Below are 26,060 nucleotides of genomic sequence, written 5' to 3'. Positions count from 1 at the left end.
TGACGAGGTAAAGACTAAAGACTAGCTACATTGATCTAGCCACAGTAATATTGAGCCATCTGTGGTCTTACCTGCTGATGGTATTGCGCTGTAAATATAAGGGAAAGGAAAGATGCTTTATAGTCTAGACCTCCAAGAATAATAATGGATAAAGTTTTCCTCCTGTGTAATGGGTGTTCTTCATGAATGATGTTTAATAAACTGGCCTTGTTTGATTTCAAATGTTCCTAAAGATTACTTATATCATTAAGAGCCAAATGAAAGTAAAACAATATCTGTTATGGAGTAGGAAAAATCATTTTCCCTAGCACAGTCTCAACTCAGTGAAGTGGTCTATTCATCATGGGTACAGTAAGAAAATTATTCCAGATTATTCTACTTTTCATTCCTAATCTCATAGAAACAATGTGTTAATTAAATTTAGTTTGATTTCACATAGCACCTTGAAGTAAAAAATAAATAAAAAATCTGTGTCAAATTCAAAATGTTACAGATGCTTAGATGGAAAAAAACTAAAATACTTCAGATAACTCACAATGACATAATAGAGTTGGCGTACTTTGACATTCTTCTTATTTTGTTTAAGGTATTTCGCATTCTCTGTGCATATCGCCACCTACTGGGTAGGGAGAATAATTTATAGCTACAGAGCTGAAATATTCTTCTAAAAATCTTTGCTTGTGTTCAGCAGATGTAAGAAAGTCATACACATCTGGGATGGCATGAGGGTGAGTAAACGATGAGAGAATTTTCATTTTTGGGTGAACTATCCCTTTAAACGACTTATCTATTTGTACATAAAGTACGTAATATACAGTACATTGGTTCAATAATTATAATCAACAACCTAAAATCAATCGTTTTATATATCCACATCGTTTTTTACTCAGTGACATAATTTGCAATGCTTCATGGGATTGTAGTCCGTGCCCTCATGAAAGACGGTAAGTACACAATCTTTGTCTTTTTGTGCGATTTCGTCATACTCTTTGCCTCAAAACAAAGTTTGATTGTGATTGTGTGCTGTGATTCTACTCAGAGCTGGTTGGTCTGGTTCATGGCTTACGACTCTTTTATGAAGGATTTTATGAAAAGTCTATGAGAAAAATGAATGGGAAAAATACTGAATGGCTGAATAAGTGGGCGGGCACTGTTGCGCTCTATAAGACACATACAAACCAAACATCCGATGTAAAGTGTACCGCTCACATTTACAGTGGAGGATGTTTTACAACTAGCTATATCGGCATTGAACCATGGACTGGCGTGATGTCGATGTGCTCTCAGAAACAGGGTCATGAATATATTTACACAGTATTTTTATCAGGTTATATTTAACAGTATATTTATCAGGTTTCCATTACAAATTGGTCCCTGACATGGCACCATTATAGTTTCAATTAAAACGTATTCAGTTTTAACCATTAAAAATGTTAGAATTTCTGTGAGGGTTTCTATTGTTTTATAAGTCTAAAGTTTCGCCTAACTAACAGTTTCATTGCTGCAAATTATATGCATTACTGAGATAAGCTTTCTGTGTGAGTAGCTACTTCTATTTGTTTCTTACAGCTTATATCACAAGTCAGATTCGAACCCCCGGCGTCCGCTATCATGACTAGACCATGTCTCTGACATTCTGCATTTGGTGTCTGGCAAATCAATGCTGTTTGTACAGTGGGGACTAGTGGACATGTAAAGAGTGAAATGCCAAATGAAAACGAAAAATCGATATGGTATCGCTCCCTAAATGTATTGTTATTTACTTTTCTGTCAGTGATGATTATTAGTAGGCTACTGTGGCAGGAAAGAGTGTCTTTGCAGACAAATACACACCATTTAAACATCTTGCAAATAGTGGTGATTGAAATGTAATATATACTGAAAACTCCTCAAAACCTGCAGCAAGCCCTGGGAAGCATGATACAGTCACCGGGAAACCCAAACAAATTACATGCATTTTGACAGTCTCTTAGTTTGTTGTGATTTTCTAGTTGTTTTGTTCATTTTTTCTCTTCAGGTTAGTTTTGGGTGAGATTAACAGAGAGGAATGTCCAAAACAAAGAACAAGGAAAACCTTGTTAAAGTAGGCGCACCATCTTTCCTTTTGTGTAGATGAGAGGGGAATTACAAGAATGAGTAATTACATGAAAATTGAACCAAGCGGGATACATATCATGAGTTTTAGTTCATACCTTTTTAGAGGACTGAATGAAGCTGAATTCAACAGATGCATGCTTATTATTTTAAAAGGCAGATATTTATATCATCTATATTATTTTTACTATACTATGTTATTTCTCTGAAGATAGTTTGCTTTAGACTAAGCTTGCATTTTTAAGATTAATGCACAAACCATGAACAGTTTCATAAAAAAAGTTCTTATTGCATAAGAAACCAGGCAACGGATGTCTTAGTACTGAAATTACACTCTTTGTCTAGAAACAGAATTTTGGGTGTGCTTGAGGTCATTTCACACAGATAATAGGCAGATTTTTAAGATTAATTTATTATTTCCTTAAATCTTAAAAAAAAAAAAAAAATCCATTTATATATTTCAATTTATCATTAACAGAAGAGGGTACCATACATTGTATCTGGCACATAAGCAATGCTTTTAACAAATACATTTATTATGCTTTTTTAAACATAATCATAAATACATTTTTAAGTATTTAAAGTGCCCTGCAGTGATTTTTAAACTGTATTTTTAATGAAGCATTGGCTGATTTCTGACTCAATCACATGGCTCCTCATAAACAGCAACTCTTGAGACCTCAAAAGAGAAGTTGTCAGTATTGTTTTGTCTTAGGAGTTCCTCCAGCAAATGAGCAAACTGAAAATAAAGACAACAGGATGTTAGGAGACAACAGGCCCAGAAGAGTACAGTAAGGCTGTGTCCCAAATGGTTAAGTTACTCAAAACAAGTAATCCACTACAAATGTCTAATTACTTCTATAAAAAATGTAATCAGATTACTTTACTGATTACTTCATCTAAAAGTAATCACATTACTAATTATTTTACTCATAAGTGACTTTCTAAATACTTTTTCCTAGAAAAGTTTTTGGTTTTCTGGTCAAATTCAAAATGTCTACAGTATATTTCCTCATTCATTGTCGCACAGCCTTCTGTCACAGAAACGCTAACAAATGTACATATTTTAAATGTATTATACTGTACATACTGTATTACTTCAGCACAAGTAATGTACTAAAAAGTAATTACTTTAATTGAAAGTCAGTAACTGTAATCTGATTACAAGAATTTCAAATGTAATGTATCACACTACTTTTTTTGACTAAAAAGTAATTTGATTACAGTAACTAATTACTTTGTAATTGGATACACTTAACACTGGTCCCAATACACATTGGCTACTACAGTACTTGTACTATAGTATGCATGATTAGAATTAGCGTGTCCCAGATAATAGTATATTTACAAAAGGATTTTAAAGATGCCCAGACGGTGTACCATTTCTGGAGGATTTTCAAGTAATGTACTAACTTTGCCTTCTTTCTGAAGTGAAATATTTAGTCATTGCTGCGGTTAATTTAGTTAATTTTGATTCATTTAGCAGAATCAGAATGAGCTTTATTGCCAAGTGTTCTCACGTACACTAGGAATTTTTTGGGTGATAGGAGAAACAAGTGCACACAGAACATTACATTGAGACATACATAAAACAAGGTAAGAGTATAAATAGACATACTAATGATAGGACATATAACAGAATGGCCAAATCTTGGTTAATGTTAGTTATAACACACTAATACATTTTTAAAATCAATAGTTGTATTAGTTAACATAAGGTAATGCACTATGAACTAACATGAACTAAAATGAACAATTTTGTTCTTATTAACTAGCGTTAACAAAGATTAATAAATGCTGTAAAAATATATTGTTCATTGTTACTTCATTATACCCAATGCATTAACTAATGTTAACGAAAGGAATCTTATTGTAAAGTGTTACCAGTTATATAAAATAGGGTGTTTTCTGGTTCATTAGTGTATACTGTACTAAAAATATATTTATGTTCAGTTTAATTCATTTATGTCTTTAAGATCTGAAGATGTTTTTAAAGATTTCCTGTTTCAGTGGCATACACAAAATTAAAGGCTTATAACTTGACAAAAAAGCAAGGAGGGTCAAGTGTTTGGTATCTTTATTAAAAAAAACTTTTGACATTTTTTAATGATATAGATTGTGGTATATTTGGAGACTCTCTGCCTAAGAAACTGCTGAAAAATCACCAGAATACTTGAGCCAAAAATGTACTTTTTTTCTGATTTTTCTGATTTAACATTATATATCTCTGGGTGTAAATAAGGCAGCTCTGAAAAACTGCTTTTGTTTTGTTCCCAATCATGTCAACCATATCTGAGAAAAATTGTGTGTTGATACAAGCAATCAAAAGTTATAGTATTACAAAAATAATTTATCCTAGTGTCCACAAACGTCTCCATGTGCCCAAAAGCCTCTCCAAACCAATAAAACATAATAATTGTACATAAGAACTAATTACACATGCAAACACAACAATGACTAAAGGTTTGCACTGCATGTAGACATGAGTTTAGTAATGAGATTTCACAGAATGAGTTTCATTCTGTGCCATTTGAATCATCATTGAGTCTGTGTCATGTATTTGGCGCCATCTCCTGGTGGCCATATGAAACAGTCACCAATCACATAACTTTCTTACCAAATATGGATGAGTTTTGCACCGATCTATACCCAAACCAATTGGTTTTGCGTTCCATGATGCTACATGATTTCCAATTACATCATCTGATCCAGGAAAGATAATGTGTTTTCAGCCAGTCTGCAAGATGCCAGATAGCCAGATGCTGTGCGCACACTGTGCACATTGTGCTTTGTGTCAATTATCTAATGATCCATGCATCCAATTGCCTAATGCATGGTCTTGTTTGAAATATAATCACCTCTTTTTAGTAATGGCATGTGTTATTTTACGTTCTATTAAATATAAAACTGTTTTTCGTGACGTTCTAAGCAATTAAGCAACACCTCTTCACATGAAACATAATTGTCAAAGACATATACTTAGCTATTACTCACTATATTTTTGTCTGTGAGTAAAACAAATAGGCTGGTTGTATTTTACTCTTTGAGAGCTTTCCAACAACATATGATACATGGCTTTTTGATGAGCTGATGTTTTTGCAGATTGCAATAATATGTACAGTGCAAAATTATTAATAAATTATCAGAACGGAACACTTCTGATTTGTCTGCAAATGTCAAAGCACTTGTTCAGTTTTGGTCATAATGTCTACATGAATTGGAAAGTAGAGCTTCTAAGCTTTCAAACGACACCTATTTTGTTTTGGTCAAGACTGTAGTTATTAATATTTTGATTTATATATATATATATATATATATATATATATAATATTGTAGTAACCATGGTCATTTTGTTGTTTCTATGATTTTTCCTACAAACACCATGGTTGAACTATTGTTACTGTTGTAAAACTATTGTTAATTTTCATTAGGGAATGTCACCCTAATGAAATATATAACTATCAGGTGATATTATTGAATTCTAAATTAAATAATAACAATTGACTGTTATATATCTACAAATATTTTCTTATTTAAATAGCGTCAATGTCATTAGATACTTTTGTCAGTAGCTTTTTTTTGTATTCATTTTCATTTTTAAAAAGACTAGTTTGTCTAAGTAGCATGTAGCGCTACAGTTTCAAGTGCTACTATTATATTGCTTACTATTGCCTACATAGAAAATAGGCTGCTTGGGGGCATTACAAAGATGGCACAGAGTGAAGTGACTCACTTTAAAAGGACTTTGGTGTCCCAATACTGGCGTATTTTCTTTTTACATAGTCAAATGTATGTACTTTCCTATTACTAGAAAACACTCTTGAAATGCTGAATGTTTGAGCCTTAATGGCGCTCTCTTCTCACCTGCAGCAGTGCCGCCTTGTGCTCTTTTTCTGTGGATGACTCCGGTGCCAAAATTTCAACTTCCAAATTAGTGAGTATTGAGAGAACATCTGTGAAGTAACAAAACACCACAACATTGTCAGTACGTTAAATATGCACACCAGTGTAGTGTACACACAAACATTTGCACATCTTTGGCTGGGGTTGTGGTGTTGAAGGAAGGGGATGGAGTTATGAAATCTGCAGATAAAGTGAAAGTACATTTTGTTACACGCACAGTAGCAGAATTCAGCACTATCTTGCAATAAATACAATATTGGTTCATAATATTGAGAGCAGTGCATAAGTGTTAAAGGGATAGTTCACTCAAAAATGAAAATTCTCTCATCATTTACTCATTCTCATGCCATCCCAGAAAAATAGAAGAATATCTCAGCTCAGTAAGTTCCTTATAATTAATGGATGTGGATTGAAACACGATTTTTGATGGTCCAAAAAGCACAGGCAATCAGCATTAACATCATCCATACGACTCCAGTGGTTAAATAAATGTCTTATAAAGTGAAACAATCACTTTTGCTGTGAAAAAGATCAATATTTAAGTACTTTTTTTACTATAAATAATCACTTACGTTAAGCAGCAATATGCACGTTCACGAGATTGCATAAAAGGACCTACTGAGCTGAGATATTTTTCTATTTTTCTTAAAATGTGCTCTGCTGAAGAAAAGAAGTCATACACATCTGGGATGGCACGAGGGTGAGTAAATGATGAGAGAATTGTAATTTTTGGGTGAACTATCCCTTTAAGGAGTACAGATTGTGACCATGTTATTATTGTGTTTATTCAACAGTTGTATAAATAAGGATTGATATGTGTATCTGATATTTCACACACAATATTTGCCAGAAATTTGTGCCGCCAACAAAAATAGTTCCAAAAGAAGCCAAAGCACAAACACAGACAAGCGGAGTTATCCCCAGTTTTCCTGACCGGATGATGATTGAAATTGCTGCTGGACTATTTTCGGGTTCAGGTGTTGTGCCGAAATTTGACCATCAGAGTGCCCATGATGACCCCTGTCCACTGTCGAAAGCACCTACAATGGGCATTAGTGTCGGAACTGCACCTTGGAGCAGTGGAAGAAGGTCGCCTGGTCTGATGAGTCCCGTTTTCTTTTACATCTCATGGACAGCCGTGTTTGTGTGCGCCATTTACCTGAGGAAGTGTTGGCACCAGGATGCACTGTGAGAAGACGACGAGCCGGTGGTGGGAGTGTGATGCCTGGGTCCGGCCATTCATGTGGACGTCAACTACCTAAACATCATTGCAGACCAGGTACACTCCTTCATGGCAATGGTATTCCCTGATGGCAGTGGCCTCTTTCAGCAGGATAATGCGCCCTGCCACCCTGCACACATTGTTCGGGAATGGTTTGAGGAACATGATGAAGAGTTTAAGGTGTTGCCCTGGCCTCCAAATTCCTTAGATCTCAATCCGATTGAGCATCTGTGGGATGTGCTGGACCAACGTGTCAGATCCACGGTGGCTCCACCTCGCAACTTACAGGACTTGAAGGATCTGCTGCTAATGCCTTGGTGCCAGATACCACAGCACACCTTCAGGGGTCTTGTAGAGTCCATGCCACGGCAGGTCGGTGCTTTTTTGTCGGCACGCGGAGGACCAACAGCATATTAGGCAGGTGGTCATAATGTTTTGGCTCATCTGTGTATTGGTCATACACACACAGAAAAGAAACACTTACTAAAGGGTGCTTGAGTCATATTTGTATAATCTGCATTGGTTGTTTCAGGCCGTGTAGGCTGGAAGGTGGTCACAATAACATGTAATATGGTAAAGTAAGTGGGTGGTTAAAAATGCCATACTGTACAGAGAACTGAAATACAAAAGACAACACTTTTTCACTGGAAAAGCAAAAACCCAAACTGAAAAACTCTAATACTCCATTTGAAATGAAAGGGCCACAGAGCGTGTCACAGAGCAAAAGGTGGTTTGTATGCATCATGTTTAAACACATTTTAATAGGACATGGAAATATTTATGTGCACAACAAATATTTTATACTAATTGAATACATGTGATGTACACTATACTAACAAATAGATTAAAGGAATATTTCTGGTTCAGTATGAGTTAAACTCAGTCAACAGCATTTGTGGCATAATGTTGATTACCACAAAAAAATATTTTTGACTCGTTCCTCCTTTTCTTTAAAAAGCACAAATCTGTGTTACAGTGAGGCACTAACAATGGAAGTCAATGGAGCCAATTTTTGGAGGGTTTAAAGGCAGAAATGTGAAGCTTATCATTTTATAAAAGCACTTACATTAATTCTTCTGTTTAAACTTGTGTATTATTTGACCTGTAAAGTTGCTTAAATCGTTTTTTTCCAGTCACTTATAGGGTTTTCAGTATATTGCTGTCATGGCAATGTAAAGTTGTAAAATTGTATATAACTTTACACAGATTATTAAGTATTTAATCATACTAAAACCATGTTTAAACACATATGGTTTATGTCTTGTGTCTATACTTTTGAAACGATGAGTATTTTAATGTTTACGAATTGGACCCCATTCACTACCATTGTAAATGCCTCACTGGAACACAGATTTGTGCTTTTTATAAAGAAAAGGAGGGACGAGTCAAAATTTATTTTTTGTGGTAATCATCATTATCCCACAAATGCTTTTGATTGAGCTTAACTTGCATTGCACATTGAATATTAATTTAAACATAGAATAAAATATGGAAATTATTGTTTTAAAGGAAAAGCACAAATCTGCTGACAGTGACTTTAAATACTGTATATCATTTTTAGGTTCTTTATACTGTAACCATAACATAGAGGAGATGTTTTGTGTTCTTTTAAGTCTTTCATTAATATCTGATGTATTTTGTGCCTCTCCTCACCTGTATTTGCAGTTGTGTTCATTTGAGCTGTGTGATTGGACGGCACTGATGTTAGAGTTGTGCTAGGATGGGCTGTTGTTGTATTTGCAGCCCCTGGAGCAGATAAAAAAAGTGTTATGAATACAGTACATTTAAATAATAATGGCTCCATTTATTAGGAGACCCTATTACAGAACCGATAACCAATTAAGCAAATCAGTCTTTCTTGGCCTGTTATATAACATTTCTATAAACAAGAAGTTAATATCGAATACCTGACTTTTCATGCCCAATATGGGTAGTTATTTTTGTGCCGCTAACAAAAGAAGCCAAAGCAGTGAACACAGACAAGCGGAAGGAAACATTATTATATTATCAGTACTCTGGTAATGCTGCTTGACCAATCAAATTAAAGGACCAGAACTGTTGTATGAAACAAAACTCTAATAGTCAGGAACAAAATACTTAATGAAATACCCAAATCACCTCAAATTCTCAAGATATTTCAGCCTATTAGCTATAAGCTATTGTTTCCAGTTTACACATGTATTTTTCTTAAATCGGACACAACACAAAAAACATCTCTATATGGTTTTCGATATGTGGGTTCTTACAGCATGTGCCATTGAAGTCGGGGCAGCAGTCGTTGTGTTGTTTACACGCTTCATCGCAAAAACAGCCTCTGAAACAGTTGATGTTATAACCGGGACAGCAAAGAGCCGGTTCTGCTGAACAATTCCCTACAGAACCGGAGTGAATGACATGTCAAAAAATCAAATAACAACTGGATCAATCCTCATTTCACTCTATACAAAATACTTATTCATTAAAGGTGCTCTCAGTAATTTGTTCCTCATTTCAAAGGTTTAACTCCTAAAGACATGAACTGTAATTGTGCAATATATGTAGGACATCATGATCACTCACATTAAAATGAAGACTCCAGTCATATCAGTAACCTTATAAAAGCTGTTTTATTCTACATGGAGAGGGTCCGCACATGTTAGAATCACATGAGCAGCTGAATACTACTCGCTTAATCTCAGTAACCGTCCTGTTATTGGACACTTTCACTCATTGATTAAAGTAATCATAGCTGACTGTGAATACTAAATTTCTACAGTGGCATCTGTAACTGAAAACAATTAATTTTAAATGATGCTGCATCCAAGCCACTAGGTGTCAGTGTAAGTCCAAGATGAACTTTAAAAGTGTTAGTAAAAAGAGTTATTATCAAGAGTGCAATGTAATATTTAACAGTTAACATTATCAAAGAAAAAGAACACATTATATAGCATAATTATAGAAAATAAAATATACCTGTCAATGGCAAGGTGCTTGGTGTGGTGGTGTTGGTGCTGTTATTGACTATAAGGGAAAGAGACAATGACTGATTTCAGGATTTATCAGATAATTATTAACCCTTTATAAAGGGAACCTTAATGTAAAGTGTTACCAATATAATATTAACATGATCATATTTGAATACCTTTATTAAGCATTTATAACATGTAAGTTTTAATTAGCTCACTATTTGGCAAATATCGCATGATAGTCACCCCTTTTATTTATATTGTTATAACTGCATATAAATGAGTTATTAGTCATTAATGAACCCCTTAATTAACCTTTATAAAGGGAACCTTAATGTAAAGTGTTACCAATATAATATTAACATGATCATATTTGAATACCTTTATTAAGCATTTATAACATGTAAGTTTTAATTAGCTCACTATTTGGCAAATATCGCATGATAGGCACCCCTTTTATTTATGTTGTTATAACTGCATATAAATGAGTTATTGGTCATTAATGAACCCCTTTATTAACCCTTTACAATGGGAACCTTAATGTAAAGTTTTACCAATATAATATTAACATGATCATATTTGAATACCCTTATTAAGCATTTATAACATGTAAGATTAAATTAGCTCACTATTTGGCAAATATCGTATGATAGTCACCCCTTTTTTATTTTGTTATAACTGCATATAAATTAGTTATTCATCATTAATGAACCCGTTTATTAACCCTTTACAAAGGGAACATTAATGTAAAGTGTTACCAATATAATATTAACGATCATATTTGAATACCTTTATTAAGCATTTATAACATGTAAGTTTAAATTGGCTCACTATTTGGCACATATCGCATGATAGTCACCCCTTTTATTTATGTTGTTATAACTGCATATAAATGAGTTATTAATCATTAATGAACCCCTTTATTAAACCTTTACAAAGGGGACCTTAAAGTGTTACCAATATAATATTAAGATGATCATTTTTTAACACCTTTATTAAGCATTTACAACATGTAAGTTTAAATTGGCTCACATTTTGGCAAATATCCCATGATAGGCACCCCTTTTATTTATGTTGTTATAACTGCATATAAATGAGTTATTAGTCATTAATGAACCCCTTTATTAACCCTTTACAAAGGGAACATTAATGTAAAGTGATACCAGTATAATATTAACATGACCATATTTGAATACCTTTATTAAGCATTTATAACATGTACGTTTAGATTGGCTCACTATTTGGCAAATATCCCATGATAGGAACCCCTTTTATTTATGTTGTTATAACTGCATATAAATGAGTTATTAGTCATTAATGAACCCCTTTATTAAACATTTACAAAGGAACCTTAATGTAAAGTGTTACCAGTATAATATTAACATGATCATATTTGAATACCTTTATTAAGCATTTATAACATGTAAGTTTAAATTGGCTCACTATTTGGCAAATATCGCATGATAGTCACCCCTTTTATTTATGTTGTTATAACTGCATATAAATGAGTTATTATTCATTAATGAACCCCTTTATTAACCCTTTACAAAGGGGACCTTAATGTAAAGTGTTACCAATATAATATTAACATGATCATATTTGAATACCTTTATTAAGCATTATAACATGTAAGTTTAAATTGGCTCACTATTTGCCAAATATCGCATGATAGTCACCCCTTTTATTTATGTTGTTATAACTGCATATAAATGAGTTATTAGTCATTAATAAACCCCTTTATTAACCCTTTACAAACGGGACCTTAATGTAAAGTGTTACCAATATAATATTGACATTATCATATTTGAATATCTTTATTAAGCATTTATAACATGTAAGTTTAAATTAGCTCACTATTTGGCAAATATCATATGATAGTCACCCCTTTTATTTATATTCTTATAACTGCATATAAATGAGTTATTAGTCACTAATGAACCACTTTATTAACCTTTATAAAGGGAACCTTAATGTAAAGTGTTGCCAATATCACATTAACATGATCATATTTGAATACCTTTATTAAGCATTTATAACATGTAAGTTTAAATTGGCTCACTATTTGGCAAATATCGCATGATAGTCACCCCTATTATTTATGTTGTTATAACTGCATATAAATGATTTATTAGTCATTAATGAACCCCTTTATTAACCGTTTACAATTGGAACCTTAATGTAAAGTGTTACCAGTATAATATTAACATGACCATATTTGAATACCTTTAAGGCAGGTGGACTTGAAATCAGGGCAGCAGTCATGCAGTCTCAAACAAATAACATCACAAAAACAATTATGGGCATTGCAGGAGTTGTTATGTCCAGGGCAGCACATGCCCGCCTTTTCACAGCTTCCATATGCTGGAATAATGAGTCAAAAACACTGATATAAATATAAATACATCACACACTTAAACACACTGATGAAAAGAAAAGAAAAACTCACTGAAGGAAACTTGAGTTGTAGACGTAGTGGTCATAGTTGTGGTCAAATTAAATGGTGTGGTGAGATTCCTCTGTGTGGTCACATGTGTGGACCTCATATGAGTGGATCCACTATTTACTGTGGTAAAATTAGAATGTAAAGAGGTGAAGTCAAGATACACATTCAAACATGCAACAAATCAGTAAGACAAAACTGAAGCATGCAAGACAATTGTTTTGGCTGTAAAACTGCTAGTCTCTGATCATTGATCACTGAAAAAGCAAATCCCAAAAATAGTGAAAGGTGATGTACTGTTGTCACCGAAAAAAACAAAAGATACTCAAGGCACGATTTAAGATTATTCAAACCGACGAAACCCTCCAGAGATCCTCCAGAAACCTTCAAAGGAACTTCGAATATCCTATTTATGTCCTCCAGGAACTTCAAAATATATTTCAAGAGCTTCGAGGCCTTTCTGTCAATACGGGGCCATTGAAGAAACTGTTGAATTTTAGTTGTTGTTGTCTTTAGAAAAGACGTGATCTTCTGAAAATTACGTGACTGTGGCGATATATTTGCAAAATGATATTACGTGGTTTCTTACACGTATCGTGGCAGTTCTGAGGTAAAATGTTCACTGAGTGGTGCTAAACACAAGCTTGTAAATGTAGTTGATTATGTAATGCAAACGGTAAAATGAGTCATGCGCTACACTAAAAGTGTTTAGATGTCATAAGCAGTGTTGGGTAATAATAATCCACTACAAATTATGAAATATTTCTCTATATTTTTTACCAGATTACTTTACTCATTACTTAATTGAAAAAGAAATCACATTATTTATACTATTATACTAATTACTTGACTTTTAAGTTACTTTCTAAAACACTTCTCCGCTCAACAATTTCAAAATAATGTCTATATTTCTTTCTTGTTCATTGTTAAACACAAGTCATACACTCGTCACCTCACATTTCTCCTTCACAATTACTCGTTAGCGGAAAAATCGGGATTGGGGGAAGAACATAAATAGGTTCTTTATACTGTAACCATAACATAGAGGAGATGTTTTGTGTTCTTTTAAGACTTTCATTAATATCTGATGTATTTTGTGCCTCTCCTCACCTGCATTTGCAGTTGTGTTCATTTGAGCTGTGTGATTGGACGGCACTGATGTTAGAGTTGTGCTAGGATGGGCTGTTGTTGTATTTGCAGCCCCTGGAGCAGATAAAAAAAGTGTTATGAATACAGTACATTTAAATAATAATGGCTCCATTTATTAGGAGACCCTATTACAGAACCGATAACCAATTAAGCAAATCAGTCTTTCTTGGCCTGTTATATAACATTTCTATAAACAAGAAGTTAATATCGAATACCTGACTTTTCATGCCCAATATGGGTAGTTATTTTTGTGCCGCTAACAAAAGAAGCCAAAGCAGTGAACACAGACAAGCGGAAGGAAACATTATTATATTATCAGTACTCTGGTAATGCTGCTTGACCAATCAAATTAAAGGACCAGAACTGTTGTATGAAACAAAACTCTAATAGTCAGGAACAAAATACTTAATGAAATACCCAAATCACCTCAAATTCTCAAGATATTTCAGCCTATTAGCTATAAGCTATTGTTTCCAGTTTACACATGTATTTTTCTTAAATCGGACACAACACAAAAAACATCTCTATATGGTTTTCGATATGTGGGTTCTTACAGCATGTGCCATTGAAGTCGGGGCAGCAGTCGTTGTGTTGTTTACACGCTTCATCGCAAAAACAGCCTCTGAAACAGTTGATGTTATAACCGGGACAGCAAAGAGCCGGTTCTGCTGAACAATTCCCTACAGAACCGGAGTGAATGACATGTCAAAAAATCAAATAACAACTGGATCAATCCTCATTTCACTCTATACAAAATACTTATTCATTAAAGGTGCTCTCAGTAATTTTTTCCTCATTTCAAAGGTTTAACTCCTAAAGACATGAACTGTAATTGTGCAATATATGTAGGACATCATGATCACTCACATTAAAATGAAGACTCCAGTCATATCAGTAACCTTATAAAAGCTGTTTTATTCTACATGGAGAGGGTCCGCACATGTTAGAATCACATGAGCAGCCGAATACTACTCGCTTAATCTCAGTAACCGTCCTGTTATTGGACACTTTCACTCATTGATTAAAGTAATCATAGCTGACTGTAAATACAAAAATTTCTACAGTGGCATCTGTAACTGAAAACAATTAATTTTAAATGATGCTGCATCCAAGCCACTAGGTGTCAGTGTAAGTCCAAGATGAACTTTAAAAGTTTTAGTAAAAAGAGTTATTATCAAGAGTGCAATGTAATATTTAACAGTTAACATTATCAAAGAAAAAGAACACATTATATAGCATAATTATAGAAAATAAAATATACCTGTCAATGGCAAGGTGCTTGGTGTGGTGGTGTTGGTGCTGTTATTGACTATAAGGGGAAAGAGACAATGACTGATTTTAGGATTTATCAGATAATAATTAACCCTTTATAAAGGGAACCTTAATGTAAAGTGTTACAAATATAATATTAACATGATCGTATTTGAATACCTTTATTAAGCATTTATAACATGTAAGTTTAAATTGGCTCACTATTTGGCAAATATCGCATGATAGTCACCCCTTTGATTTATGTTGTTATAACTGCACATAAATGAGTTATTAGTCATTAATGAACCCTTATATTAACCCTTTACAAAGGGAACCTTAATGTAAAGTGTTACCAATATAATATTAACATGATCATTTTTGGATACCTTTATTAAGCATTTATAACATGTAAGTTTAAATTAGCTCACTATTTGGCAAATATCTCATGATAGGCACCCCTTTTATTTATGTTGTTATAACTGCATATAAATGAGTTATTAGTCATTAATGAACCCCTTTATTAACCCTTTACAAAGGGGACCTTAAAGTGTTACCAATATAATATTATAATTATCATATTTGAATACCTTTATTAAGCATTTATAACATGTCAGTTTAAATTGGCTCACTATTTGGCAAATATCGCATGATAGTCACCCCTTTTATTTATGTTGTTATAACTGCATATAAATGAGTTATTAGTCATTAATGAACCCCTTTATTAACCCTTTACAAAGGGAACCTTAATGTAAAGTGTTACCAATATAATATTAACATGGTCATATTTGATTACCTTTATTAAGCATGTATAACATGTAAGTTTAAATTTGCTCACTATTTGGCAAATATCTCATGATAGTCACCCCTTTTATTTATGTTGTTATAACTGCATATAAATGAGTTATTAGTCATTAATGAACCCCTTTATTAACCCTTTAAAAAGGGAACCTTAATGTAAAGTGTTACCAATATAATATTAACATGATCATATTTGAATACCTTTATTAAGCATTTATAATGGACTCAAGATGGTGCCGAGTATGGCTGCTGCGTTGCGAGCTCCGACACAACATAGCAATGGTTTGTTTGTTTTGTTTACAATTCTTATGTTTTTTTGTCTTGGATGTTGTCTGCCTTATTGTCTACGACAGACAAACACTTTTGGACATTGGTTCAGCGATCTCACACCGAAAACCGGACTTCACATTCCTCAATGCCGACCCGCTGTTTACAAACACGCAAGCGGAGCCCTTTGTCTGGGCAGCACGGCCGCGGAAACGCAGGAGGAAAAGGGGAAACAGAGCCGGCGTTCTCATCAGAGTAAGACGCCGCGCAAATCGACCCCCGCTACCCACTATTCTACTGGCAAATGTTCAGTCTCTGGATAACAAGCTCTGCGAGCTGAAAGCGCGGATCTCTTTCCAACGAGAGACGAGGGACTGCTGCATTATCTGCCTTACGGAAACTTGGATGTCTGCGGAGATTCCAGACTCAGCCATTGAACCCGCGGGGTTCTCCATGCTCCGAGCGGACAGAGCGAAAGACCTCTCAGGTAAAACTAGAGGAGGTGGTGTATGTTTTATGATCAACAAATCCTGGTGTGATCAGAGGAACGTACATTCCATCAAGTCTTTCTGTTCTCCTGATCTGGAATTTCTCATGCTTCTGTGTCGACCATTCTGGCTACCGAGGGAATTCACAGCGGTCATTATCACAGCTGTGTACATCCCGCCACAAGCCGACACAGACCGGGCACTCAAGGAACTGTATGGGAGTATAAGTGAGCAGGAAACCATGCACCCTGAGGCCGCGTTCATTGTGACCGGGGACTTTAATAAAGCCAGTTTAAAATCAGTCGCACCAAAATATCACCAGCACATTAGTTTCAACACAGGAGGGGACCGGGTTTTGGACCATTGCTACTCTCCGTTCCGGGATGGCTACAAATCCCTCCCCCGCCCACCATTTGGCAAATCGGACCACTCTTCCATTCTGCTTCTGCCCGCTTACAGGCAGAAACTGAAACAGGAAGCACCCACCCTCAGAACGATCCAGTGCTGGTCGGACCAATCAGACTCTATGCTACAGGACTGTTTTGATCGCACGGACTGGGAGATGTTCCGGTCCGCCTCTGATGACGACATCGAGCTTTACGCTGATAGCGTAATGTGTTTCATCAGAACGTGTGTAGAGGATGTGATTCCGACCAGAACTGTGCGAATCTATCCGAATCAGAAGCCGTGGATCAATAGCGATGTTCGCGCGGCACTTAATGTGCGGACCTCCGCTTTTAATTCCGGGAACGCGGAGGAGCATAAACAAGCCAGTTATGCCCTCCGAAAAACTATCAAAACAGCAAAACGCCAGTACAGGAGCAAGATTGAAGGACAGTTTAACACCACCAACTCTAGAAGCATGTGGCAGGGAATTAACATCATCACGGACTTTAAAGGGAATAAAAACTCCACCATGAACACCGCTGCCTCTCTACCGGATGAGCTAAATACTTTTTATGCTCGTTTCGAGGGAAATAACACCGCCCTCGTGGAGAGAGCTCTCGCGGCTGAAGCTACAGAGGTTAGTTCACTCTCCGTCTCTGTAGCGGATGTAACCCGATCCTTCCGACGGGTGAATATCCGCAAAGCCGCGGGTCCAGACGGCATTCCGGGCCGCGTCATCAGAGCGTGCGCGAACCATCTGGCTGGTGTTTTTACGGACATTTTCAACCTTTCCCTCTCTTTGTCTGTAGTCCCCACATGCTTTAAAACATCCACCATTGTGCCTGTTCCAAAACAATCAAAAATAACTTGTTTAAATGACTGGCGTCCTGTTGCTCTGACCCCCATCATCAGCAAATGTTTTGAGAGACTAATCAGAGATTACATCTGCTCTGTATTACCACTCAATCTTGACCCGCTGCAGTTTGCATACCGGAACAACCGCTCCACTGATGATGCCATTGCATCTACAATACACACTGCTCTCTCCCACCTGGAAAAAAAGAACACTTATGTGAGAATGCTGTTTGTAGACTACAGCTCAGCATTCAACACCATAGTGCCCTTCAAGCTAGATGAGAAACTCCGGGCTCTGGGCTTAAACAGCTCGCTGTGCAGCTGGATCCTGTACTTCCTGTCAAGCAGACGCCAGGTGGTTAGAATAGGCAGCAACATCTCCTCATCACTGATCCTCAACACTGGAGCCCTGCAGGGCTGTGTTCTCAGCCCACTCCTGTATTCCTTGTACACACATGACTGTGTGGCAACACATAGCTCCAATGCCATCATTAAGTTTACTGATGATACGACGGTGGTAGGTCTGATCACTGACAATGATGAAACAGCCTACAGAGAGGAGGTGCACACTCTGACACACTGGTGTCAGGAGCACAACCTCTCCCTCAACGTCAGTAAGACAAAGGAGCTTGTGGTGGACTTCAGAAGAAAAGACAGAGAACACAGTCCAATCACCATCAATGGAGCACCAGTGGAGAGAGTCAGCAGCTTCAAGTTCCTGGGTGTCCACATCACTGAGGAACTCACATGGTCCGTCCACACTGAAGTCGTTGTGAAGAAGGCTCATCAGCGCCTCTTCTTCCTGAGACGGCTGAGGAAGTTTGGAATGAACCGCCACATCCTCACACGGTTCTACACCTGCACTGTGGAGAGCATCCTGACTGGCTGTATCTCCGCCTGGTACGGCAATAGCACCGCCCACAACCGCAAAGCCCTGCAAAGGGTGGTGCGAACTGCCAAACACATCATCGGAGGTGAGCTTCCCTCCCTCCAGGAAATATATACAAGGCGGTGTGTGAAAAAAGCTCGGAGGATCATCAGAGACTCCAGCCACCCGAGCCATGGGCTGTTCTCACTGCTACCATCAGGTAGGCGGTATCGCAGCATCAGGACCCGCACCAGCCGACTCCATGACAGCTTCTTCCCCCAAGCAATCAGACTTCTGAACTCTTGATCTCCCACGATCAAAATACATCAGCCCTGCACTTTATTACTCTTTTATCTCACACCGGACTGTCATAAATTATATTACTGTTATTATATTATGTCTCTCTTAACAACTGACTATCCACCGACAGCCTGAATGTCAATACAGTACAATACTGTACATTCTATATATATATATATACTCTTTTTGTATACATTTTAATTTTTAATTTTTATAGAATAATGTGTATCTATATAGTATCTATATAGTAAAAAACAAAAAACAAAAAAAAAAAACAGCATATTGTATACTGTACAGTGTATGTTATTATTTGTATATTGTTGAGTGTAATTGTGTATAACAGATGTTTAAATTGTGTTGTGTTAATTTGATGTTTTAAGTTGTGTAATTATGTATAACAGATGTTTAAATTGTGTTGTGTTAATGTGATGTTTTAAGTTGAGTGTAATTATGTATAACAGATGTTTAAATTGTGTTGTGTTAATGTGATGTTTTAAGTTGAGTGTAATTATGTATAACAGATGTTTAAATTGTGTTGTGTTAATTTGATGTTATTGTAAATTGGTATATGTCTCATCACTGTCACGACTGCTATGTTGATCGGAACTGCACCCAAGAATTTCACACACCATTGCACTTGTGTATATGGCTGTGTGACAATAAAAGTGATTTGATTTGATTTTGATTTGATTATAACAAGTAAGTTTAAATTGGCTCACTATTTGGCAAATATCGCATGATAGGCACCCCTTTTATTTATGTTGTTATAACTGCATATAAATGAGTTATTAGTCATTAATGAACCCCTTTATTAACCCTTTACAAAGGGAACCTTAATGTAAAGTGTTACCAATATAATATTAACATGATCATATTTGAATACCTTTAAGGCAGGTGGGCTTGAAATCAGGGCAGCAGTCATGCAGTCTCAAACAAATAACATCACAAAAACAATTATGGGCGTTGCAGGAGTTGTTATGTCCAGGGCAGCACATGCCCGCCTTTTCACAGCTTCCATATGCTGGAATAATGAGTCAAAAACACTGATATAAATATAAATACATCACACACTTAAACACACAGACGAAAAGAAAAGAAAAACTCACTGAAGGGAACTTGAGTTGTAGACGTAGTGGTCATAGTTGTGGTCAAATTAAATGGCGTGGTGAGATTCCTCTGTGTGGTCACATGTGTGGACCTCATATGAGTGGATCCACTATTTACTGTGGTAAAATTAGAATGTAAAGAGGTGAAGTCAAGATACACATTCAAACATGCAACAGATCAGTAAGACAAAACTGAAGCATGCAAGACAATTGTTTTGGCTGTAAAACTGCTAGTCTCTGATCATTGATCACTGAAAAAGCAAATCCCAAAAATAGTGAAAGGTGATGTACTGCTGTCACCAAAAAAAAGCAAAAGATACTCAAGGCACGATTTAAGATTATTCAAACCGACGAAACCCTCCAGAGATCCTCCAGAAACCTTCAAAGGAACCTCGAATATCCTATTTATGTCCTCCAGGAACTTCAAAATATATTTCAAGAGCGTCGAGTCCTTTCTGTCAATACGGGGCCATTGAAGAAACTGTTGAATTTTAGTTGTTGTTGTCTTTAGAAAAGACGTGATCTTCTGAAAATTACGTGATTGTGGCGATATTTTTGCAAAATGATATCATGTGGTTTCTTACACGTATCGTGGCATTTCTGAGGTAAAATGTTCACTGAGTGGCGCTAAACACAAGCTTGTAAATGTAGTTGATTATGTAATGCAAATGGTAAAATGAGTCATGCGCTATACTAAAAGTGTTTAGATGTCATAAACAGTGTTGGGTAATAATAATCCACTACAAATTATGAATTATTTCTCTATATTTTTAACCAGATTACTTTACTCATTACTTAATTGAAAAAGAAATCACATTATTTATACTATTATACTAATTATTTGACTTTTAAGTTACTTTCTAAAACACTTCTCCGCTCAACAATTTCAAAATAATGTCTATATTTCTTTCTTGTTCATTGTTACACACAAGTCATACACTCGTCACCTCACATTTCTCCTTCACAATGACTCGTTAGCGGAAAAACCGGGATTGGGGGAAGAACATAAATTCATCTCCGCTGGATCCATAATTGGTCAGATCATTCTGTCCTGGGATTGGAGGAAGGACCCAAGCGCTGGAGATCAATAAATGTTTATGTAACGAAACATAGCAAAATACAAACAAAAACACTCACGATGGAGAAATAAACATAAAGCAAGACATAAATGGAAAAGGTAACAAACCAATAATAAAACAACTCACAGGAACTGACTAACTAAAAAGGGGAACAGAATGAAACACAACGATCTGACGGGGAAGACAAGACAAAGAGAGAATATATAGAGGAAGGGAAGATTGAGGACAGGTGCTGCCAATAATCACGAGCAGCACAAATCAGTGCTGCCATTGCAACAGCACCTATGAGAAACACGAGGGAGAGAGGAAAACAACAGAACATGGGACAGCCTGAGAGATGGGCGGAGGAAACTGTCACAATCCTGCCGAAACAAGAATAAAACAAGACCAAAAAGGCAGGATCATGACACAAATCTGCTGACAGTGACTTTGAACGTTCTTTGTTTTTCACAGTATTTGACCAAAATACTGTATATCGCTTTTAGGTTCTTTATACTGTAACCATAACATAGAGGAGATGTTTTGTGTTCTTTTAAGTCTTTCATTAATATCTGATGTATTTTGTGCCTCTCCTCACCTGTATTTGCAGTTGTGTTCATTTGAGCTGTGTGATTGGACGGCACTGATGTTAGAGTTGTGCTAGGATGGGCTGTTGTTGTATTTGCAGCCCCTGGAGCAGATAAAAAAAGTGTTATGAATACAGTACATTTAAATAATAATGGCTCCATTTATTAGGAGACCCTATTACAGAACCGATAACCAATTAAGCAAATCAGTCTTTCTTGGCCTGTTATATAACATTTCTATAAACAAGAAGTTAATATCGAATACCTGACTTTTCATGCCCAATATGGGTAGTTATTTTTGTGCCGCTAACAAAAGAAGCCAAAGCAGTGAACACAGACAAGCGGAAGGAAACATTATTATATTATCGGTACTCTGGTAATGCTGCTTGACCAATCAAATTAAAGGACCAGAACTGTTGTATAAAACAAAACTCTAATAGTCAGGAACAAAATACTTAATGAAATACCCAAATCACCTCAAATTCTCAAGATATTTCAGCCTATTAGCTATAAGCTATTGTTTCCAGTTTACACATGTATTTTTCTTAAATCGGACACAACACAAAAAACATCTCTATATAGTTTTCGATATGTGGGTTCTTACAGCATGTGCCATTGAAGTCGGGGCAGCAGTCGTTGTGTTGTTTACACGCTTCATCGCAAAAACAGCCTCTGAAACAGTTGATGTTATAACCGGGACAGCAAAGAGCCGGTTCTGCTGAACAATTCCCTACAGAACCGGAGTGAATGACATGTCAAAAAATCAAATAACAACTGGATCAATCCTCATTTCACTCTATACAAAATACTTATTCATTAAAGGTGCTCTCAGTAATTTTGTCCTCATTTAAAAGGTTTAACTCCTAAAGACATGAACTGTAATTGTGCAATATATGTAGGACATCATGATCACTCACATTAAAATGAAGACTCCAGTCATATCAGTAACCTTATAAAAGCTGTTTTATTCTACATGGAGAGGGTCCGCACATGTTAGAATCATATGAGCAGCTGAATACTACTCGCTTAATCTCAGTAACCGTCCTGTTATTGGACACTTTCACTCATTGATTAAAGTAATCATAGCTGACTGTAAATACAAAAATTTCTACAGTGGCATCTGTAACTGAAAACAATTAATTTTAAATGATGCTGCATCCAAGCCACTAGGTGTCAGTGTAAGTCCAAGATGAACTTTAAAAGTTTAAGTAAAAAGAGTTATTATCAAGAGTGCAATGTAATATTTAACAGTTAACATTATCAAAGAAAAAGAACACATTATATAGCATAATTATAGAAAATAAAATATACCTGTCAATGGCAAGGTGCTTGGTGTGGTGGTGTTGGTGCTGTTATTGACTATAAGGGGAAAGAGACAATGACTGATTTCAGGATTTATCAGATAATTATTAACCCTTTATAAAGGGAACCTTAATGTAAAGTGTTACCAATATAATATTAACATGATCATATTTGAATACCTTTATTAAGCATTTATAACAAGTAAGTTTAAATTGGCTCACTATTTGGCAAATATCGCATGATAGTCACCCCTTTTATTTATGTTGTTATAACTGCATATAAATGAGTTATTAGTCATTAATGAACCCCTTTATTAACCCTTTACAAAGGGGACCTTAAAGTGTTACCAATATAATATTAAAATTATCATATTTGAATACCTTTATTAAGCATTTATAACATGTCAGTTTAAATTGGCTCACTATTTGGCAAATATCGCATGATAGTCACCCCTTTTATTTATGTTGTTATAACTGCATATAAATGAGTTATTAGTCATTAATGAACCCCTTTATTAACCCTTTACAAAGGGAACCTTAATGTAAAGTGTTACCAATATAATATTAACATGGTCATATTTGATTACCTTTATTAAGCATGTATAACATGTAAGTTTAAATTTGCTCACTATTTGGCAAATATCTCATGATAGTCACCCCTTTTATTTATGTTGTTATAACTGCATATAAATGAGTTATTAGTCATTAATGAACCCCTTTATTAACCCTTTAAAAAGGGAACCTTAATGTAAAGTGTTACCAATATAATATTAACATGATCATATATGAATACCTTTATTAAGCATTTATAACATGTAAGTTTAAATTAGCTCACTATTTGGCAAATATCACATGATAGTCACCCCTTTTATTTATGTTGTTATAACTGCATATAAATGAGTTATTAGTCATTAATGAACCCCTTTATTAACCCTTTACAAAGGGGACCTTAAAGTGTTACCAATATAATATTAAAATTATCATATTTGAATACCTTTATTAAGCATTTATAACATGTCAGTTTAAATTGGCTCACTATTTGGCAAATATCGCATGATAGTCACCCCTTTTATTTATGTTGTTATAACTGCATATAAATGAGTTATTAGTCATTAATGAACCCTTATATTAACCCTTTACAAAGGGAACCTTAATGTAAAGTGTTACCAATATAATATTAACATGATCATATTTGAATACCTTTATTAAGCATTTATAACATGTAAGTTTAAATTAGCTCACTATTTGGCAAATATTGCATGATAGTCACCCCTTTTTTATGTTGTTATAACTGCATATAAATGAGTTATTAGTCATTAATGAACCCCTTTATTAACCCTTTACAAAGGGAAACTTAATGTAAAGTGTTACCAATATAATATTAACATGATCATATTTGAATACCTTTAAGGCAGGTGGGCTTGAAATCAGGGCAGCAGTCATGCAGTCTCAAACAAATAACATCACAAAAACAATTATGGGCGTTGCAGGAGTTGTTATGTCCAGGGCAGCACATGCCCGCCTTTTCACAGCTTCCATATGCTGGAATAATGAGTCAAAAACACTGATATAAATATAAATACATCACACACTTAAACACACAGACAAAAAGAAAAGAAAAACTCACTGAAGGGAACTTGAGTTGTAGACGTAGTGGTCATAGTTGTGGTCAAATTAAATGATGTGGTGAGATTCCTCTGTGTGGTCACATGTGTGGACCTCATATGAGTGGATCCACTATTTACTGTGGTAAAATTAGAATGTAAAGAGGTGAAGTGAAGATACACATTCAAACATGCAACAGATCAGTAAGACAAAACTGAGGCATGCAAGACAATTGTTTTGGCTGTAAAACTGCTAGTCTCTGATCATTGATCACTGAAAAAGCAAATCCCAAAAATAGTGAAAGGTGATGTATTGTTGTCACCGAAAAAACAAAAGATACTCAAGGCACTATTTAAGATTACTCAAACCGACGAAACCCTCCAGAGATCCTCCAGAAACCTTCAAAGGAACCTCGAATATCCTATTTATGTCCTCCAGGAACTTCAAAATATATTTCAAGAGCGTCGAGGCCTTTCTGTCAATACGGGGCCATTGAAGAAACTGTTGAATTTTAGTTTTTGTTGTCTTTAGAAAAGACGTGATCTTCTGAAAATTACGTGACTGTGGCGATATTTTTGCATAATGATATTACGTGGTTTCTTACACGTATCGTGGCATTTCTGAGGTCAAATGTTCACTGAGTGGCGCTAAACACAAGGTTGTAAATGTAGTTGATTATGCAATGCAAACGGTAAAATGAGTCATGCGCTACACTAAAAGTGTTTAGATGTCATAAGCAGTGTTGGGTAATAATAATCCACTACAAATTATGAATTATTTCTCTATATTTTTATCCAGATTACTTTACTCATTACTTAATTGAAAAAGAAATCACATTATTTATACTATTATACTAATTACTTGACTTTTAAGTTACTTTCTAAAACACTTCTCCACTCAACAAATTCAAAATAATGTCTATATTTCTATCTTGTTCATCGTTATACACAAGTCATACACTCGTCACCTCACATTTCTCCTTCACAATGACTCGTTAGCGGAAAAACCGGGATTGGGGGAAGAACATAAATTCATCTCCGCTGGGTCCATAATTGGTCAGATCATTCTGTCCTGGGATTGGAGGAAGGACCCAAGCGATGGAGATAAATAAATATTTATGTAATGAAACATAGCAAAATACTAACAAAAACACTCACGATGGAGAAATAAACATAAAGCAAGACAAAAAATGGAAAAGATAACAAACCAATAATAAAACAACTCACAGGAACTGACTAACTATAAAGGGGAACAGAATGAAACACAACGATCTGACAAGGAAGACAAGACAAAGGAGAGAATATATAGAGGATTGGAAGATTGAGGACAGGTGCTGCCAATAATCACGAGCAGCACAAATCAGTGCTGCCATTGCAACAGCACCTATGAGAAACACGAGGGAGAGAGGAAAACAACAGAACATGGGACAGCCTGAG

At 35.5% G+C, this 26,060-nt stretch overlaps 1 protein-coding gene across 49 annotated transcripts in view; it reads right to left on the bottom strand.

Moving 5' to 3' along the window:
* Nucleotides 1-2,545: 2,545 nt before the first annotated feature.
* LOC127415074 (mucin-5AC-like) overlaps nt 2,546-26,060 on the bottom strand; it is a 69,866-nt gene continuing 46,351 nt past the window's right edge. For 36 of the 49 annotated variants that reach the window (XM_051653563.1, XM_051653599.1, XM_051653602.1 and 33 more), the window contains 17 exons: nt 24,647-24,763; nt 24,424-24,561; nt 23,030-23,077; nt 22,323-22,448; nt 21,730-21,822; nt 20,074-20,190; nt 19,851-19,988; nt 15,015-15,062; nt 14,308-14,433; nt 13,715-13,807; nt 12,611-12,727; nt 12,388-12,525; nt 10,172-10,219; nt 9,466-9,591; nt 8,873-8,965; nt 5,959-6,047; nt 2,546-2,833 (listed from right to left, as the gene is read on the bottom strand). In XM_051653563.1, the coding sequence (XP_051509523.1) occupies nt 2,735-2,833; nt 5,959-6,047; nt 8,873-8,965; nt 9,466-9,591; nt 10,172-10,219; nt 12,388-12,525; nt 12,611-12,727; nt 13,715-13,807; nt 14,308-14,433; nt 15,015-15,062; nt 19,851-19,988; nt 20,074-20,190; nt 21,730-21,822; nt 22,323-22,448; nt 23,030-23,077; nt 24,424-24,561; nt 24,647-24,763 (1,754 nt within the window). In that variant the 3' untranslated portion in view covers nt 2,546-2,734. The remainder of the gene's footprint in view (nt 2,834-5,958; nt 6,048-8,872; nt 8,966-9,465; nt 9,592-10,171; nt 10,220-12,387; nt 12,526-12,610; nt 12,728-13,714; nt 13,808-14,307; nt 14,434-15,014; nt 15,063-19,850; nt 19,989-20,073; nt 20,191-21,729; nt 21,823-22,322; nt 22,449-23,029; nt 23,078-24,423; nt 24,562-24,646; nt 24,764-26,060) is intronic. The other 13 variants (XM_051653576.1, XM_051653581.1, XM_051653585.1 and 10 more) reach the window with 13 other exon arrangements.

This window comes from Myxocyprinus asiaticus, chromosome 24 (genome assembly GCF_019703515.2).
Source record: "Myxocyprinus asiaticus isolate MX2 ecotype Aquarium Trade chromosome 24, UBuf_Myxa_2, whole genome shotgun sequence".
NCBI lineage: Eukaryota > Metazoa > Chordata > Actinopteri > Cypriniformes > Catostomidae > Myxocyprinus > Myxocyprinus asiaticus.
This window is presented reverse-complemented; position numbering and strand designations above follow the sequence as displayed.